Source organism: Coturnix japonica, chromosome 3 (genome assembly GCF_001577835.2).
Source record: "Coturnix japonica isolate 7356 chromosome 3, Coturnix japonica 2.1, whole genome shotgun sequence".
Taxonomy (NCBI): Eukaryota; Metazoa; Chordata; class Aves; order Galliformes; family Phasianidae; genus Coturnix; species Coturnix japonica.
In genome coordinates this window covers 99,979,458-99,997,076 of record NC_029518.1, presented here as the reverse complement: position 1 = coordinate 99,997,076, position 17,619 = coordinate 99,979,458, and the positions used below count along the sequence as shown (strand labels likewise).

General features: G+C 42.9%; 1 protein-coding gene across 3 annotated transcripts in view; it reads left to right on the top strand.

Moving 5' to 3' along the window:
- The window catches only part of CLIC5 (chloride intracellular channel 5), a 66,045-nt gene that overhangs the window by 35,161 nt on the left and 13,265 nt on the right, over positions 1-17,619 (top strand). For all 3 annotated transcript variants that reach the window (XM_015859912.2, XM_015859913.2, XM_032443561.1), the window contains exons 2-4: positions 1,803-1,912; positions 2,248-2,373; positions 3,676-3,782. In XM_015859912.2, the coding sequence (XP_015715398.1) occupies positions 1,803-1,912; positions 2,248-2,373; positions 3,676-3,782 (343 nt within the window). The remainder of the gene's footprint in view (positions 1-1,802; positions 1,913-2,247; positions 2,374-3,675; positions 3,783-17,619) is intronic.

Below are 17,619 nucleotides of genomic sequence, written 5' to 3'. Positions count from 1 at the left end.
CCCTCTTTGGTCTTGAGAAGGTTTTTCAGCATTGCCTTTCAGCACTGGGAGAGTGCAGTATCACTGTTTTTCCCCACAGCATTTGCCTCCTTTCAGGAAGATAAGAAGTTACAACTTCTTGGCAAGGTTTTATTAAGCCAAAGCCAACTCAATAAGTGTAATTTCTCGGTAATTATTGCATGCAGCACTATGCTGCCTGTTATTCCCGTGGTAGCACTGCCATTGTTTTGCCATGAAGTTTGGAGTTCAGAGCCAGCTATTTGACTCAGTTGTGCAAAACGAGTCTACTCACACCCCAGGCGGACAAGAAGATGCATCTTCCCTTGCTCAGCTTCGCATCGTGCCTTCACCCATAGTCTGCAGGTTCCTGTATATGCTGTGTGCCATACATATGGCCAGTCCATAGTGTTAGGTAGAAGTGCAGCTGAGCCACATACCTGAATCTGAACCCAGAGAAAAGCTCTTTACCGAGCCTCAAAGCTTACCCTGAGCTATCTCCAAGGCTTGAATCCACACCACCTCCATATTTTGCTAGATGGGAAATATGGAATTTGTTTCTAAACGCAGCGTTATCAGAAGCCACGTTGAAGATGTGAGAAAGATGTGTGATGCCTACCAGAAAATCTTTCAGCTCAACTTTTCACGTGCAAGTTGCAGCAACTGGACACATCTCAAAGTGTTTCTTGTTGTGCCTTGTTTCACTAAACTATCGTATTTAGAAGTGATTCCTTCTTTAATGCTGCCTCACAGCTTGAATATCAAAAGGGTAAAATTTGTGAAAGCAAACAGAGTAATGTGATATTTTCTCCAGAGGAAAAGGCCATGTGTTTTCCTGCCTGTTTCATCAGCCATTTTCAGACACACACTGTGTACATAAAGTGCAGTTATGCAACCCACATGGGTCAACAAAGGAAGGTTGGTTGCTTCACTAAGATTATAAGCATCTTTCAAACACAATGGTACCACAAATTAAAACGGAAATCTATCAAAACCATTATCGTCCTGAAAGCTTTGGCCACAAGTGTAATTACTGCAGAGGGATGTTGTCCTTGGACACAGCTTTGGCACAGTTCTGCTAGTGTTATTTGTAGCCCTCTATGGCTCAAAATCAGAACTTGCATGGCTAAGGACCATAAATTTTTAAAGGCAAGAAACAGGCAATTTCCTCAGTGCTAACACTAGCAGTTTTTTATTGTTTTGTAGTGGTTTGTAGGCAACTCATTAGGTGCTAGAGATAGGAGCAGGCTGAGTGCGGTGGCTGAAGCCTGCCTTGAACTTTGGAAGGATTCAGACACAGATTTCTGTCTGGATCCAGTTGTTTGTGTCTGAGGCTCTTGCTTTACTGGACACGAACAAGAACGATCGAATGTTAGGAGTGTTCGGGTTTAAATCCAGTTCCAAAAGTCTCCTGCATTGATGTGCAGTCTATAGGCTTAAACAGAACAGAGGGCCTACCCTGAGTTCCCTAGCGTGCAGCAGGCAGTCCTGTAGGGTGAAAGTAATTGAAAATACATTCAACATACAGTGCAAAGAAAAATGCAGTCTTCTGGGTGTTGCTCACTATAAGCAGGGGCCACAACTTTTGCCCTCTGGAGAAGCACCAGGTTACTTTCTCAAGTTCCAGATGAAGCTGGAGTCCTGGAGGAGCTTTGCCATTGAGCTGAAGATGATCTACATAAAATAACAGGCACTGTCCATTAGTTTTGAACTTGTTATTTCTCTTCCAATATCCGATTTTCCATCTTAAGAGAGATGAACAGTGAACATATTTGGACTCTGTTTCCTCTCTCTCTTTCCCTCAGGCGGGTATAGATGGAGAAAGCATTGGGAACTGCCCGTTCTCCCAGCGTCTCTTCATGATCCTCTGGCTCAAAGGAGTTGTGTTCAACGTCACCACTGTTGACTTGAAAAGGTAAAAATTGCTTGGTTTTATTGCAAATGGTTACATGATCCAGTGTTTTCCCTATAGGAAGGCCCCAGTAAGTTCAATCAGGTCCGTATCTGGCTTAGAGAGTCTGTGGTGCACAACAAAATAGTTGGGATTCAGGTTTGTTATTCCTTTTTTTTTCACTTGTGGAATGTTTTTATATTAAATAGAGTGTTCTGGGGTATTTTCAAAGCATCCTCACCACAAACTGCTGAAGAAAAAGAAGGGCAAGCAACTGATTTTGCATGAGCTGTGAATATGTGTGTGTGACTACCTGACCACAGGGATTAATGATTTCGTGACCTTTCTTCTCTGCGCAGAAAGCCAGCTGATCTCCACAACCTGGCTCCCGGAACTCACCCACCTTTCTTAACTTTTAATGGAGAAGTCAAGACAGACGTTAACAAGATTGAGGAATTCTTGGAAGAGACTCTTGCACCTCCGAAGTAAGAACTTGAGTGTTTTTCAGTCAATATTCCATTTCCTAGGAATTAAAGTTGTCCAAAGAGGAGTTCCTAAAAAGCACTCGCTCCTGCAATCTTTACTTACAGGAGTAATATTTATTTAGGAAACTTGTTGGCTTCTGTGAGATGACTTCCATGTGTGAAAGTTGCTTGTGTGACTAATAACTGCAGCATGTTTTCTCTGAATACATTTCAGGATGCCATTGTATACAGAATTAAGGAGATGAATAATAATAAAAAGGTAGGGGTCTGGTGTCCGCATTTTATAGAGCTAAAAATAACTTGGCCTGGATGCAGAACATTGCCACACAAAATATCCGTGCCAGGAAAAAGCATTTTACTGTGAAAAACTGAAGGGTTCTGAGCTCTTCCAACGAAAAAGTTGGAAGAGGAACTGATTGCAGAATACAGGGAGGCAGAGAAGTGCTCGTTAGTATCATTGAGAAGTGGCAAGAACCTATGACTGGAAGTTATAACCATACTAATTCAGATTAGGAATAGGGCACAGATATTTTGGTATGAATGAATAACCCTTGGAACAAACTACTGAGGAAAGCGTCAGGTTGGATTCACCAGATATGCCTCAGTTAGTCAAGCATTTGGACTTCATACAAGGATAGTGTAGAAACAGATTGTTGGCTTGTGTTTTGGGCCTTGAAATCTATGAATCAATGAAAATTGGCTCAGTTCCTTACGGAGTGTTTTACCTCCGACTGAACCAGCATCTATGGGCCAGTCCTGAGGCAAGCAACGCTGGTCCAAGACCACCAAAACCAGTAGGAGTCATTAGTTTGCGTTGGTTTTTCAGATCGATGTATTCCTTTGCACCAAGTGTCCATAAAATAACAATTCAGAGACTGAAATCATTCTGTTCTTTCACCTGGGTGATGTTAACTCACCTTGCTGTTACATCCTGGCATGCATGGGGAGTTAGACTCAATGGCTACTCATAATAGAGAGAGCTGGCTGCCAACCTCCTTTGCACTATTCTGGAAATTTATGCCTGCTTTTGATTTGAGGCCACAATATGTTGGATTGTGGTCACATAAAGCATCAGTGTAACTACCTCTGTTGTGATGCCATCCCTGTGTAACTATGCAAGTCTCTGCCTTGACAGACACGAATAGTATGAAGAGGGTGCTGCCAAGCTGTTGTTTTGAGATAAATGATAGTGTTAATTGCAGCTCCTTGTACAGGGTTGTTTCTTTTTCCTTTTCTTTCTTCTTGTAAGTAGTATTTGTAATCGTCGTGATGCTGCTGGTAACAAGATGTTTCTCCTTTCAGGTATCCCAAGCTGGCTGCTAAGCACCGGGAATCAAACACTGCTGGAATTGATATCTTCTCCAAATTTTCTGCTTACATCAAAAATACCAAGCAGCAGGACAATGCTGGTGAGTGGGGTTGTTACCAAATGCACCTGGGAGATTTAGTGCTTAAAAGATGAATAATTTTACTATTTTCCCCTTGTTTTATTGTAAGCTGTGTTCATGTGACTTCAAGCAATGCTGCTGGTCAATCTCAGGGTGTAAATTCAATGGACTCGATTCACACGTCCACAGTTGGATTAACTACATCTATACTAGTAAATAAAATAGGTCGGAGAGCCATAGCATAGCTTCTGCCTGTAGCAGCCAAGCTGCACCAGTAATCCTGTATTCCATTCTGGATGGGTCTGGTGGCTTGTGCTACCTTCTCTATCCAGGTATTGCTAGTTAGCTGGGCCCATGGTGGTGGCAGTACTAAAAGCTTAGCAACTAGTGACTCATGAATGAAAGGAGAGAGCAAGCCTTGCCTCCTGATCTGCATAATTTCCTGCATGTAGCCATTGACACCAGATTCTCATCACGCTTACGGTGATGTTATGGTAGTGTAACTAATTTGCTCATATAAACAGAAAGTAGTTGAATGAAAGAAGTGGCTTTGACAAATGTAATTGCACTCTGCATGCTCCTGACTTTTCCTCACGCGTCTGCATCAAAAGAAATAACCACAGAAGCTGGATGCCTTGCATATTTACACGCATCCTACACTTGCTTCTTAATGAAATTGCTTTTCTTCTTCACATTCCTTTCCCCTCAAAGAGGCATGACTTCAGCCAGTCTAAGTTCCCATTGCTCCATGAAAGAGAATGGGTTTACGTTGCCAGGTCCCTGGAGATGATCTGGCCGGATACTTGTAGTCACTCACTGATGTACATCTTACCTCATATCCCTAATTACCCAGAAACTTAAGGCTTGCTAAATACCATTCAGAGACGAGTAGGTTTTACAGCTTTGCCCCAGCTTTCATTTGTGCAGTTGTATTTCATTGCCTGGGGCTGGCTCATGAGATGAAGACGGGGAAGGGATGATTTATGTCAGATCACAATCTGCTCCTTCGTATTTTTTTGGTGTTAACAAAGAAAACAATTATAATGCATAGAGATGCTAAAAGGATTTTTTTGTGTGTGTGTCTAATGCCAATGGGGTGCACAGCTAACCTCTGTAGGAAGGCTTGTAAAAGGAAGATAAATTAAGAGTTAGCCTAAATTGATGCTACAGTGAAAATAAAATATCTTGGCTGTCCAAACGGAATTGTTATGGTTTGTGGTGCAGTTGTTAGTCTCCAATTCAGCTGCTCTGTTCTTTGCACTCAAAAACTGTCACGGGTCTTTGCCCACACATAGAATCCTGCATGGTGGTTCTCAGTGGCTCTGCGATGTGCAGGTCCTGCTCCCATGTAGGCTGGCAGCTCCCTCTGGTATTTAATGGCTGTGATACCTGGACATCTCTGAACATGCTAGTGCTCAGCTTTCCTCTTTTAAGCAGAGAAATGCTTGATTTCTTACAGCTGAAGAGCTACAGCACAAGAAGGACAGAGCAGAGGTGAGCAGGGTACTGACCTGTTCTTTGTAGCACCACTGAAGTGCCCAAGAGCCTCAGGGGCTGCGAGAGAACACCTACCCTGTGTGGGAATCAGACATCAGCTATAGCAGGGTCATTGACTTTCAGTTTTCAAGGTGGGGTGAGAATAGTGTTTCCCTTATCCTGGGGACATTTTTATTGAGCCATCATTTCGAGTTCCTCTGATCCTGCTTTGTAGAATGCCCCTTTCCTTATCTCCATGTGAGTAGTTAAGGTCTACAAGGAACAGAGGTTGCTGCTTGTGGCTATCATGCATTTTGTATACACACCAGCTCTCAGCTCAAGGTACTGACACAGGGCTCACAGCCATGTTCTGTGTTGAACTCAATCTTCAGCTGACTCAGATTCTTGGGTTAAGCTGGAAATCCACACCTTTATCTGGGACACCAGTTGCAAAGGATCAAAGTACAAAAAGAGAAAAACACTTGTTCATAGAACCAAAACAGAATGGAGAACCTGTATCATTGCATCAAAAGTAAATGAAGTGGCTTTTGCTTGGAAATAGGAGAGTTAATGAGAGCCCAATGCACACCCACAATACGCCCCAAATGGTGTTTCACCCGGAAGGATTTACAGCTGCAGTCAGGCAATGGCATCAGACACCAAGCAGTGCCATCCCTTGGCCGTGCTGAGGCAGAGGGGTGGTGAGAAGGCTCTGACCATACAGTCCATAGTCCTGAAGTACCTGAATGATTATTTTTCCCTGAAAGTGGAAATGTTATGAAAAAGACAAGAGTTGTAATATCTTCGTTTAGTTGTTTGAATTCTTGCGTGTAAGTGAACAAACACAATGATATATGCATCCATTTGTTTCTAAGATTGTGATACCCTCTGCTGGCAAGTATATGAATACTTAAAGTAAGAAGCTTTACAGTCAAAGCTGAGACATCCCGTGGGCAAAACAGCTCACCTTCTGACCAGGTGCTTTCCTCTTACAAGTGCAGTGTTGTCAAAAGAGAAGCATTCAGAGTAGACTATTGATTTTGACAATGTTTTCATGGAAAATTTTGTGGGGTTTTTTTTCTGGATGAGCTAAAATTACTTTGAATTCTTCAGCATTGTCAAGAATAACAGTACTTTTTAAATTTTTTTAATTAATTTTTTTTTTTTTTGCTTGATTTATGAAGTTCTTCATTAGCCGCATGCCATTATGTTTTGTACCTAGCACAGAAGCAGGTGATAACCTTCCTGAGTAAGTCTGCATGGCAATATGTTATTGATCATGATTCATTTACTTACTGAAGGTATTTGGCAGCCAGGCTGCCCTCATTTAATAGTTCCCTGAATTTCTGATGCTTTTTTTCCATTTTTGTTTTGCTCACATTTCTGCCTTATAATATAAAAATGTTGAAAGGTTTGGAACGGGCTGGCTAGGGCTGTAAGCCCAGAAGCAAACATGCTCATGCCGTATCAAAGTCCCACCACTTTTAAGCTCCTTGAAAGGGAATGAATTGATTCCAGATCCTCAGGATGTGGCAAGCTGTGTTTAAAGAAAGTGTGTGCATTTATTATTTCAAGTCACTTCAATTACAACGGGCTTGATTCCTTCCACCCCCCGTGTCACTCGATAATTTTATAACAGGCCTCTCTGAAGGAGTGAAGGTCTCATCGCAGGCGTAGATCCACATCTGGCTTAGATAGCACAACTGAGTTATTCAGCCCTCCAGCCCCAGCACTAGACTTTGCTTGGATCACCGATAAGTTCTTATCCACCTCATGGCTGATGCAAAGAGCCCTCAGAACAAAGCAGTGGCAGTCTTTTTTGACGTTGTCTTCTGGATGCTCTTACACAGGTTGCTCAGGCTTGTGTGACTAAGCTGAGAGTTTTGGGTCGCTTTGTGCTTAATGTCTAGTAGACCTTGACCGAGCACAGGGATGGAAACCACAGCCCTGAGAGTTTACTTTGGTTCCTTCTGTTGATGCTGAGCAAATCACTCCAGCTCTATACTGAATCCAGAGTAGTAACAGTTTATCTGTTCATTGGGGGAGGATGCACTTTAATTAATCGGAATGCTGTGTACAAATTCAGTACACCACTTGTGATTATTTTTGCTGCATACTGCAAGCCAAGGGGACAGCCCGTAGCCGCCACCCATTCACCATCCCGCCTGAAATCCTAATTCTTTGGCTTGCAGAATGAGCCCTTTGATTTCATTTATGAGTTTGAAAAGTTGCTCTTGAATGGAGTTCTTAGGAGGCACCAGCCCAGCGTGGGTGGGCGCATTCATTAGCGGCACGGAAGGAGGTTTCTCTGTAGGGCTCTTTAGAAGGCACGAGGCCGGGGGACCACCAGCACGATCCCACGCGCAGGAATTTCCAGCGTCTGACCAGAGGCCTCTGCTTGTCTGGTTTGGGTTTACATCAAGAGGCCAAAAGCACAAGAACATTTAAATAATTAGCTTACACGTGATTAAACGCCGTTCACCTCTTTCAGTAGCTGCATCATGCTGCGGTTCGGCACGTGAGGTGGGAAATACCTCTCCGTGCGTTGCGTCTGTGTGTGTGCAGTAGGAATGCACCCATGTGTGGGGCTGGGATTGAAGCTGGCCTTCAGCACTGTGAAGCTGCTCTGACTCTACAGGGTTCCTCCTGCCAAGCAGAGATCCAGGCCCACGGTCTGGGTAGATGCACCCATCAAAGGGCACCTGGAAAGGCATCTGAAATGAGCAGGAAAACAGCAGGTTCCAAAAATGTACGTAGGATATTTACTGCGGTGATAGATCTGTGGTGCAGGTCCTTTGTGGAATTGGAGCTGATGTGCACAGGTCCTTGGTATGGCTTCATGGGTCATCCAATGAGCACAGACTGCTGTACTCAGCATCCACATCCAGAGGGGAGAAAACAGCCTTCCCCAGAGCTTCCTCTTGCTCAGTGGGGGAGGTCAGACTGGAACCATGACACAACTCATCCTGACCCTATTTCTGGGCCTAAAAGCTTCACCCTCTGCCCAGCAAAGCTCTTGGCACAGCTCCTGTTGGGTTTAGTGGAGCAAGGTTAAAAAGTGGTGTGAATGCAGTGAATGGATGAGGAGTTTCCTTTGACAGGAATGCGGGATCAGACTCTAATTCAGGAGCAATGTTAATGCTTTACAATTTTTGCATAGTTTTTCAAGGTGCCACAGAAATATATAGGTATAAATGTGTCGTGTCTGCGTCTCAAATTGCCATTCAGTTTTTTCCTTCTTCCTCTTCAGTTGCAGAATTTCCCTTTTCCACCACAAAACCCCACACCTGTCCAAACCCAGCATGAGCCATAATTTGTCCTACGCTGAGATAATATTAAGTTTTCTCTGCCGTGCAACCAGGAAGGACTAGAAATAGCTGTAAAAATCATTTTGGAGAAGAGGAATTGCTTTGTGACGGGCTTTCTAGCTGCGGAGTGTCTTGGGATGACAGATCTTCAACTGTGGCATTTTGAAACACACAAAAAAGCTATTTTAGAACATTTTAAACAAGTTTTTATGGCTCCCTCAGAGCTGAGTACCGTCAGGCTCATGGCAGCTGAAGTGCCTGGCAGCTTTACAAAACCAGGCCTAACATAAAAAATACCTAGTCTTAGAACATATGTAAGATAGCTTTTCTGCAACATTTGTGGCACATAAAACACTAAATATGTGTTGTCGAGTGTGATATAAAGATTTTATTGCCACTCATTTGGGATGACCCATATAACTCACTCATGATATGTTAATAAAACTGTTCTCCACTTTGTCTATTTATAAAAACACACATAAGAATCACTCAAAAAATGGTGATAGCTGTGTGCTAACTTGTTAAGTAGAGCAGTGAACTGCACTCATCATCCACCTTCAATTGCTTTATCACTGTTTTGCCCCATAATTAAAGACCAGCTCTAAAATGCTCAGGAACAGCATTTTGCAGAAGTTGTTTGCAAGAGAAATAACTTTTTGAAAACCTCCCTCAGAATGATTCTGGCTGGAGGCCCAGAGCCATCAATCTTCTGCCTGGTGCTGGGGACGGGTTTCAGGGCTGATCTTCTGACCTGCAACAGCCAGGAGCTGAAATCGCATGCTACTGCAAGGAAGAGGTTTTCTCTTTTCTAAAATGATAACAAAAGTTTGTCTTTACCTTGGAAGTATGTACCTTACTAAGGAAATTTCTGAACTTTCCCACCTCTTAGGTTGGTTTTTATTCTTTTTTTTTTTTTTCCTTCTCAGGCATTTCAATTTAATTTTACTTATTAAGGCATGAGGATTTCCTGATGGAAATACGAAAAATACTAATTGAAATCAGTAGAAGATGAAAGCTCTCTGTAAGCCTGGATGTGGTCAGCCTGCAGGAGCTCCAAGGCAGGACGTGGTGCTCCTGCACAGCACACTGAGGTGCACCCACTCCAGGAACAGTGCACAGTCACCATTGATGCACCCACAGGCACAACTTTCTGACAAGTTTTTGTCTGCAAGCTGATGTTGCCTTGAAGCCATAATATGCCACATGGGGGGGAAAAAAAAAGAAATCTGTACATTTACAGATGTATGAGACAGAGAATACACAGAGCCCTAAAAACCAGTTGACACCATGCTCTAAAGTCAGTGAGTGTAATGATGCTCTCAAACAAGGGCATGGTCTGAGGCCTTTGCCTACATGCAAAGGCCAGGACTAGATTGAGATCCGTGCAAGGGGAACAGTAGTTGGCAAACATTCCCCTTGAAGAAGGAACGATTTCCCCCGTGTGTTTGAAGGCTCCTCCAAGTGCTTCTGGCTTCCCTGGGATGCTTTGTTCTGCTTCCCAGCCCAGCTCCTCACTCGCACACAGGAGCAGTAGCACAGCTGGAAGTGGATTAGAGCAAGCTGGCGGCAGCAGTCCTGGGAGGAATTAAGCGCCTTGCTGCTGGGACGGGAGGCCTAAATTACATTATGACTTAGGATTTGGTTTTAACTTTGTTGCTCTGCTGTTTTGCATGGGTGGGTAACTGCACTGGTTGCAATACACTTGGTGCATCTGAAGTGCGTGTTAAGACTGATGAAGTTATGGCCTAACTCAGTAGAACATCCAATTCTTGCATGAACTAACTGCAGGGCAGTTGAACTAGACGGCCTTTGAATGTCCAGGCATATGGATTTAAACACCAAAGTGGTCCTGCTGTCCAAAGAGGGCCATCCCCAGACTTACATTTAGCACTGGTGGAGCGATCTATCACACGTCAGAGCCCAGGGAGTGGCTCTTTACTGCACTGAAGTCCATTTTCAAAACATAGGGACTTCAAAGGGCAAAGCATCGGTCCAGAATCTGTTTTTCCCAAAACATACTTTTTTGTTTTATCCATGCAAATGTTCTTCATAAAGCAATTGGAAAGAGAAGAATGAGACATAACTGAAAATCAGTGCTGCTAATTTTCTTTATTAGAGAGGATCTTAAGTAACTGACATTTAGCTTGAAAACAGTGCTGGGAAAAAAGGTGACAATGAGAATTAGAGACACAATTATTTTCTAAATATCCCAATTTTGCTGATTGCAGGAAAAAATACCAAAATTTCAGAGCTTCAGGCTGCCAGAAGCTTTGGGTGCAAAGCACAGCCCTGTCAGCTTTACTCATTCAGCAATCATGCTGCTGTTTAGTTCTGTAGGGTGTAAGTTGTTTTGAATCTAAGCAGCGAACAGGAGAAACTGAAATGTCTTTACTGCCCAATGCCCCTCTAAGGAGGGAATGTATTGGATGAGAGGGGCTCAGGTGATGGCAATAGCTGGTCCATGTTCTGCAGTGCAGAAGGAGAATCCCTAGTGATTCAGCTGGCCAAAACTGAAAGAAGTATATATCCTGGACCTTAACCTGGAGTCAAGATGGCCCTGAAACTCTGAGGAAGGCATCTAGTCAGCAGTGCTTTCTGCACTGCTTCAAGCCATTGGTCTGCCTAATCCAACTGTTCAACCGGAGAAAGACCAGACAGCTGTGGATAAACCCCGTAACACATCTGATGAGTTTTATGTTGGGGGAAAAGATATTGTGATCTTTGCAAACATGTCAGGTCTTGAGGTATGTGGTTTAGCTACAGTTACTGTAGAGCTGCACACACCAGCCTCTTAGCCTTCTCTCTGATAAACTGAACAAATCAACTTCTCAAACCTGATATTCCAAGGCTCGTTTCCCAGTCCTTGAGCACTACTACACTATTGTTCTCCTTTGGCCTCTCTCTTGGGGATTTCCAAGGCCTTTTTTAACAGGGGACTCCAAAACTGGGAGAAATGTTCTTAATGTATTGTCACAACAGGGCTGTTGCAACAGAGGAAGTGTGACCCCTCTGCTACTGCTTGGGATTTTTTTAATGCATCCAAACATAATTATAACCCTTTTTGCTGGTGCTCCTCATGGAATGCTGAAGTCAAGGCATAATTACGATGATCCCTAAGTCATTTGATGGGGCTTAAAACCAAAAATCTCAAAAGCGGAGAAACAGTGGCTAAGAATTACAACCTCAGTCATTTGTACATCTCGTTGTCTCTTTTTTGTTGTTTTGTTTTTAATTCTTATAACTCAATAATGATTTTTATTGTTATTTTATTTTGAGTACTGAGTGCAGAAAATTCTAAAAACACTAAAATAAAGCAAGGTGAGGCTGAGATTCTTTAACTGACCTGAGGACCAATAAGCTGTAAAGTGTCATCCATGTGTTCTGGCTAAATGTTGCTGACTTGCCCATTGTTGCCAACAAAAGCTGACTTCTTTGCTATGATATGGCTAGCCTTGAAATGAATTGGTGTTAAAGATGGGACTGTTCTCTTTCCTCAGGCACAGAACACCAGGGGTCCCCACCGCACTGTCTCTGAGTCCAGCGGCGCTCAGTGTTTGCTAACTTTGCTCTTATTTTAAAGCAGAAGCATGCAGGTTGTTCGGCTTTGTCAGCCCCAAATCATCAGGTTTGCTCTTTGCTAATAAAACAAAACCATACGCTCGGAGTAAACGTGTAGTATCTTAGCAATGGAGATACTGGAACGCTAATCTGACACTCTAATGGTATGGCTTACTGTTGTGCAGGGCTCTAATTTTTATTATTATCACATTTTTATTATTATCACATTTTTCTTCAGGGTTTTGATGCAAATCAACTGCTGCTTGCCTGCAGTTGTGTCAGGGACACCTGCACTAGAATAGAGCTGTAGTGGTCAAGGTGAGGCCCCCAGGGACACAGAAAAGGTGTCTGTCGTGTGTGTGCTGCTGCAGAGCTGCGATGATTTGTGAAATGCAGGCGAGGTGCTGGGGCACTGGTAGGCCACAGTTTTACACTGGGTTGCTTCCTGCCCTCAGGTCACTGTGGCTCCTAGGAGAGTTGGAAATGAGCCTCACTTTTAGCGTCATTCTCACACCTGGGTTTTCTTCTCACAAAACCGCATTTGTGGGTGTTCCAGTTTCACTTTTTGTGATGAAGTTACAAGTATTGCATTTGTTTCCCGCCTCCATTGAAAAACAGAATACGAAGGAAGGAAGAAAACTGATATTTGTCAAGCAAACTTTCTAGATGCTATGAATTGTTTTTCTTCTTATTGACATAATCGATACACCTGTTTCATTATGTTTGATTTGGGAGTAGGATAGATGATATCACAGAAACAGGATACCTCTTTTTGTTATAGATCATTTCCCTCTGACCAGAAACAAATGCCCACGGCTGGCACATTACTGCTTCTACCAATGTAAAGAATCTGTCATCCCTGTTTTGTCTGTAGGAAGTAATCAGAGCATTTAAATCATTTATGGAAGGTCACATAGAATAGCTTGGGAAGAAAAGACTTGGGCTTGGGTCTCCTAAACCCAGGTGACCCGAGCCCTGTGGATCATTGTGCTTTGGGTGAGGAAAAGTTTCCTAAGGAATCCCAGAGTGGCTTGGGCTGGAGGAGACTTTACAGATCATCTGCTTCCAACCAAGGAATTGAGGTTTTTGGCTCGGTCTCACTGGGGTGAAATTTGATGGGTCTGGGAAGGGCAAGGGAAGGGAGGGGGTCACGTCACCTCAGTCTGTCTGTCTAAAAGCTGCACATGGGTCATTCAGTTTTCCTGCCATGTTCTCTGATCTATGAAAAGGTACATAAATCTACCTCCAAGGGAAAGTCTCATTTACCTTAAAATACAAACTAAAACTGGAAGAACTTCCCTTTATGTTGCCCATCTTTTATTAATATTGAATAATTTATCTTTTAATTCATCTTTAATAGCAGAGGTGACTCACTCCAGAAACCACCTTTGGCCCAGAGTTGGGTATCTGGATGGTTGGATGCACGAGAACCACACCTCCCTCCTTTTTGTAGGGACTGACCATCATTTACCCCTCAATACAGATTCTCCTTAGAGCCATGGATCTCACAGGGCAGAAATACGCCTGGAAGTTGGACTGCACTGCTCACATTGGCGATGTGCTTTCCCTTTGGGGTGTGAAGTACTGAGTATCTATGTAACTATAAAAAAGGGGGAACATTACCCTACAGCACTTAGGTGAACTGTGGAATTATGTTTAAAGGGTAGGGTTCATCTCTGCTGACTTCACCTTCCTGACTACTAGGTATCTATCCTGAGCTTGTCCTTTAGGTTTCACCTGTAGTTCGTGCTGTGGGAAGGGCATGGATGCAGGGAGCCACTCAGATTCTTTTGGGGGTCTCTGACAGGAGGAAGGAGCTGCCCTCCTGTGATGCTCGGTGTCTGTGAGCAGGAGGAGCCCATACAACCAGCTGAGACAAGACACCTGTCTTTTAAACAGCTGAACAGAGGCATTCAAGGCAGCACTCCGGTCACAAGGGTCATATCAAAATCACAAAGAGGACAGTACAGGGGCAGTAACACATACTGCTGTTGCAGCTCTGCTGCATGAGAAGGATTAATCTGTTCAGATCAAAGTTACAGAACTCTGTTGAGCCTGCTTAAAAAAAGTGAGCAGGATGTAGAAAAATAGAGTGAAAATATGGATCCTTGGTCTTTAATCAGACTGTCAGACTGCTAGAATGATATTATTTTCTTACCTAAAATTGCAGTTTCTTAGCTGGTTTTCTTCTCCTACGAGAAAACAGTATTGGGTCTCATATAATATCAGACTCTGTGAATCTGGAAGTGATCAGGAAAGGTGGTTTGTTTTTCTAAAGTAGAAATAAATCTCATATTGTTTGTGTGAGACTGCGGATATTTATGTACTGTTCCCCCTCCTCCCTCATTGCATATTTCACCAAGTTCATTTGCGTGTGTTACAGGATAAATCTTACTGGAGGGCAATGGAAGAAAGCAGTAAAAAGGGAAAGCAGCCATTAGTTGTCCAGGGCAGCAGTAGCAACTGCTACTCAGTTTTGTGCATGGATTGCAGTTGGCTGAACTTTCTGGGCTTGACGATTCAGAAACGTGCGGTCCTGCTAATTCTGTGTGTGCTACTGAGGTCAGACAGTGGTTTCAGATGGTAGCTCCAAAGCCATTGTGTTGCTGTACTGTGATGACTTTAAATTCTTGTTGCGTGCTTTCAGTGACACAAAGAGGGCTCTATCTATCTTACTTTGGCTTGGAAAAGTGTTTTGTGGTAAAATGTTGGTGTGAGAAAAAAATAGCATGGAAGGTGTGGGTGTCATGAATGATGGACAGATTTCAAAGGTAATAAAAACTTTAGAAGTCATGTGAAAATCATAGAATCGTAGAATCGCTCAGGTTGCAAAAGAACTTAAAGATCATCAACTCCAACCACAACCCAACCATCCTACCCTGACTAACAGCCCTCTACTAAATCATGGCCCAGAATGATTGAGTATCTTAAGTATGACTTAGCCAAACAACCTAAACACTTCTTTTCTTCTATGTTTGCTTGGAAAGTTTATGTTATTTTGCTTTAGGATAGTTTTTAAAATGTAAACATTTTTGCTCTCTTTTATCTTAAATAGTTTTCAAATTCAGTTTGAGCAAGGAATCGATTACTCTTACTGCTTTTATCATGCCCTCTGTGCTTTGCATAGAATCGTAGATAATGGCCTGTGTCACAAAGGCCCACAGTGCTCATCCATTCCAACCCGCTGCTGTGTGCAGGGTCACCAACCAGCAGCCCAGGCTGCCCAGAGCCACATCCAGCCTGGCCTTGAATGCCTGCAGGGATGGGGCATCCACAGCCTCCTTGGGCAACCTGTTCCAGTGCGGCACCACCCTCTGGGTGGACATCTCTTCTTATAACAAGTACAATCCTCATCCTGCAGATGGTTCCACTCACACACATAGAATGGGATAAATCTCACCTTGTTTTAGGTATTTAAGGTGTAAGCAGCGAGTTTGCCTATTCTCAAAGGAGCATTCTCAAAAAAATTGAGGCTCCTCTGGTGGTAGTTCAGCTTTTCCTAGGGTACTATTTTAGGATGGAATGATCTGCCTTCCAGTGGCTCTTTCAGGCCACAGAGATTGGTGTTTATGTGCTTTGTCTGCTTTTCTGTTTCTCCTCATGCCAGCTTGAAACGAGGAAGGAAATATTTGAGTTCAAGGAAGGGGAAGAAGAGTCCTTGTCTGACCTCTGTAAACGCTGTGGGTGTGGACAGTCTGAATCAGTTTTACTTTTTCCAAACCATTTTTCTTTTACTACTTTCTAGTTACTTTCCACTTTGCTTCAGCCTTATTTGACCCATAGGAAACAGATGGAAACGACCTCCAGTGCTGGGAGTTTTATGGCCAGTATTATGCAGGAGGTCAGATGAACTGATTTTGGCTTTAAAAGCTCCTGGAGAAATCCTAAGCCCACTGAAGTCAATAGCGTAACTTCGGTATGGCCAGAGTTTCACCCTAAATACCTGCTAATGAATCTTAGAATCTGGCTCTTGACTTGCAGGGTCCCTCCATGCGTTACATTTTCCAATGTTTTGTTCTGTTGTGGTATAAATGTTTCAAGACAGAATGATTTCTCTTTGTCCCTGGGAAATAGTGGCTCAGGCTAATAGTTTAAGGAAGTTTTTGCTTGAAGAGTTGAATAACAGAGCCAAAATCTGGTCTTGGTTGAACTGGAGTAAATATGGAATAGCTTGTTGACAATGTGGAGTTACTCCTCTTTTATGTCAGCGTAACTGAGAGCACAGTTTTGCCGATTATTAGCTTTTGTTACATTATTTGTATTTCTGTGCATGTCACGATTTGTTAATCTCATTGTTCAACATCAAGTAACCTTATGCTGAAAACAGAGCGTCGTTATGAATTAGGTATCGTTGGCTAAATTGAACCTCACCCCATGCAATTGACAGATGGTAATACATTCATTAAGTGTTCTGTGGTTGCTTTGAGGTTGGAAAGTGCTATTTTTTTGGCTTCCGACTCAGAATTCTTAAGGAAAGTTGTATAAAAGTATAGTTTTGAATAGGGAAGGAATATCACAAAGAACTCGTGAGATTTTTTTACTGGTATCATTTGTTCATTGTTGGTGGGAGGACGCAGCAGGCTGTGACTGATGTAAGCTGTCTTTGCCTAAATAGCCCAGAACACAGCTGTGAAGTCTGAGAGAGGTGATTCCACCATGGATTTTGAATATATATAGATAGAACTTGTTGGAATTTGAAGTTATATGAAATACATCAGTATGGAGGCAATATAGTTCTGGTGCCTTTGTGCTCAGCTGGCCAGAAAGGCAGTTTGTGTGAGTTCAGACTTTTGCAGATCTTGCAGTGATAACCTGATGACAAGAGTCCTCATGCAGGGCTGGGCCACATTTGGGTTCTCTAAGTTCATACTGCAAGTCTACAGGGTGGGGAAGCAATTGGAGGTGGAAATTTCAAAAGCAGCAAAGAGCCACATTCTCAGGCATAGTTCCACTTGGTGTTGTAATACTGAATACTCCACCCTGACATTACCAACACAATGCGAGGCTATTAGATGCTTCAGGAAAAGTTCTCCATACAACTGACTTAAAGTCATGCAAGCCCAGTGTAATAGAGAAGATACCACTGACTACGGAGGAAGCTCAGGGTGTTTAATTAAAAACGATTCATTTAATAAATATATACACTTTAGGGAAGATTAATCCCAAGAACTGACATGCAGTTGAGTTCCCACTCTTATCAACAAGCCTGTTATTTAATGATGTTACCATGAGGATAAGTTATAAAGGGCAATAGCTGTGTAACAGCTTGCAAAATTTATTGTGCGAGGTGTATTGCCAAATGGAAAATTACACCTTTTAGTTGGTCACATCTTTTTAAATGTCTTTGTTCAGTCTGTTTTTGTGTCTGGTGTTCACAAGGCCCTGGTGAGTGCCTGCTGCTCCACATGTTCTCAACAGAGACAACACATTGAGTCATCCAGATTTCCACAAAATAACTGTACTATGGGAGGTTCAGAGGTGATCCAAGGCAGTGATCTGTGACAGCCAGCACAGCT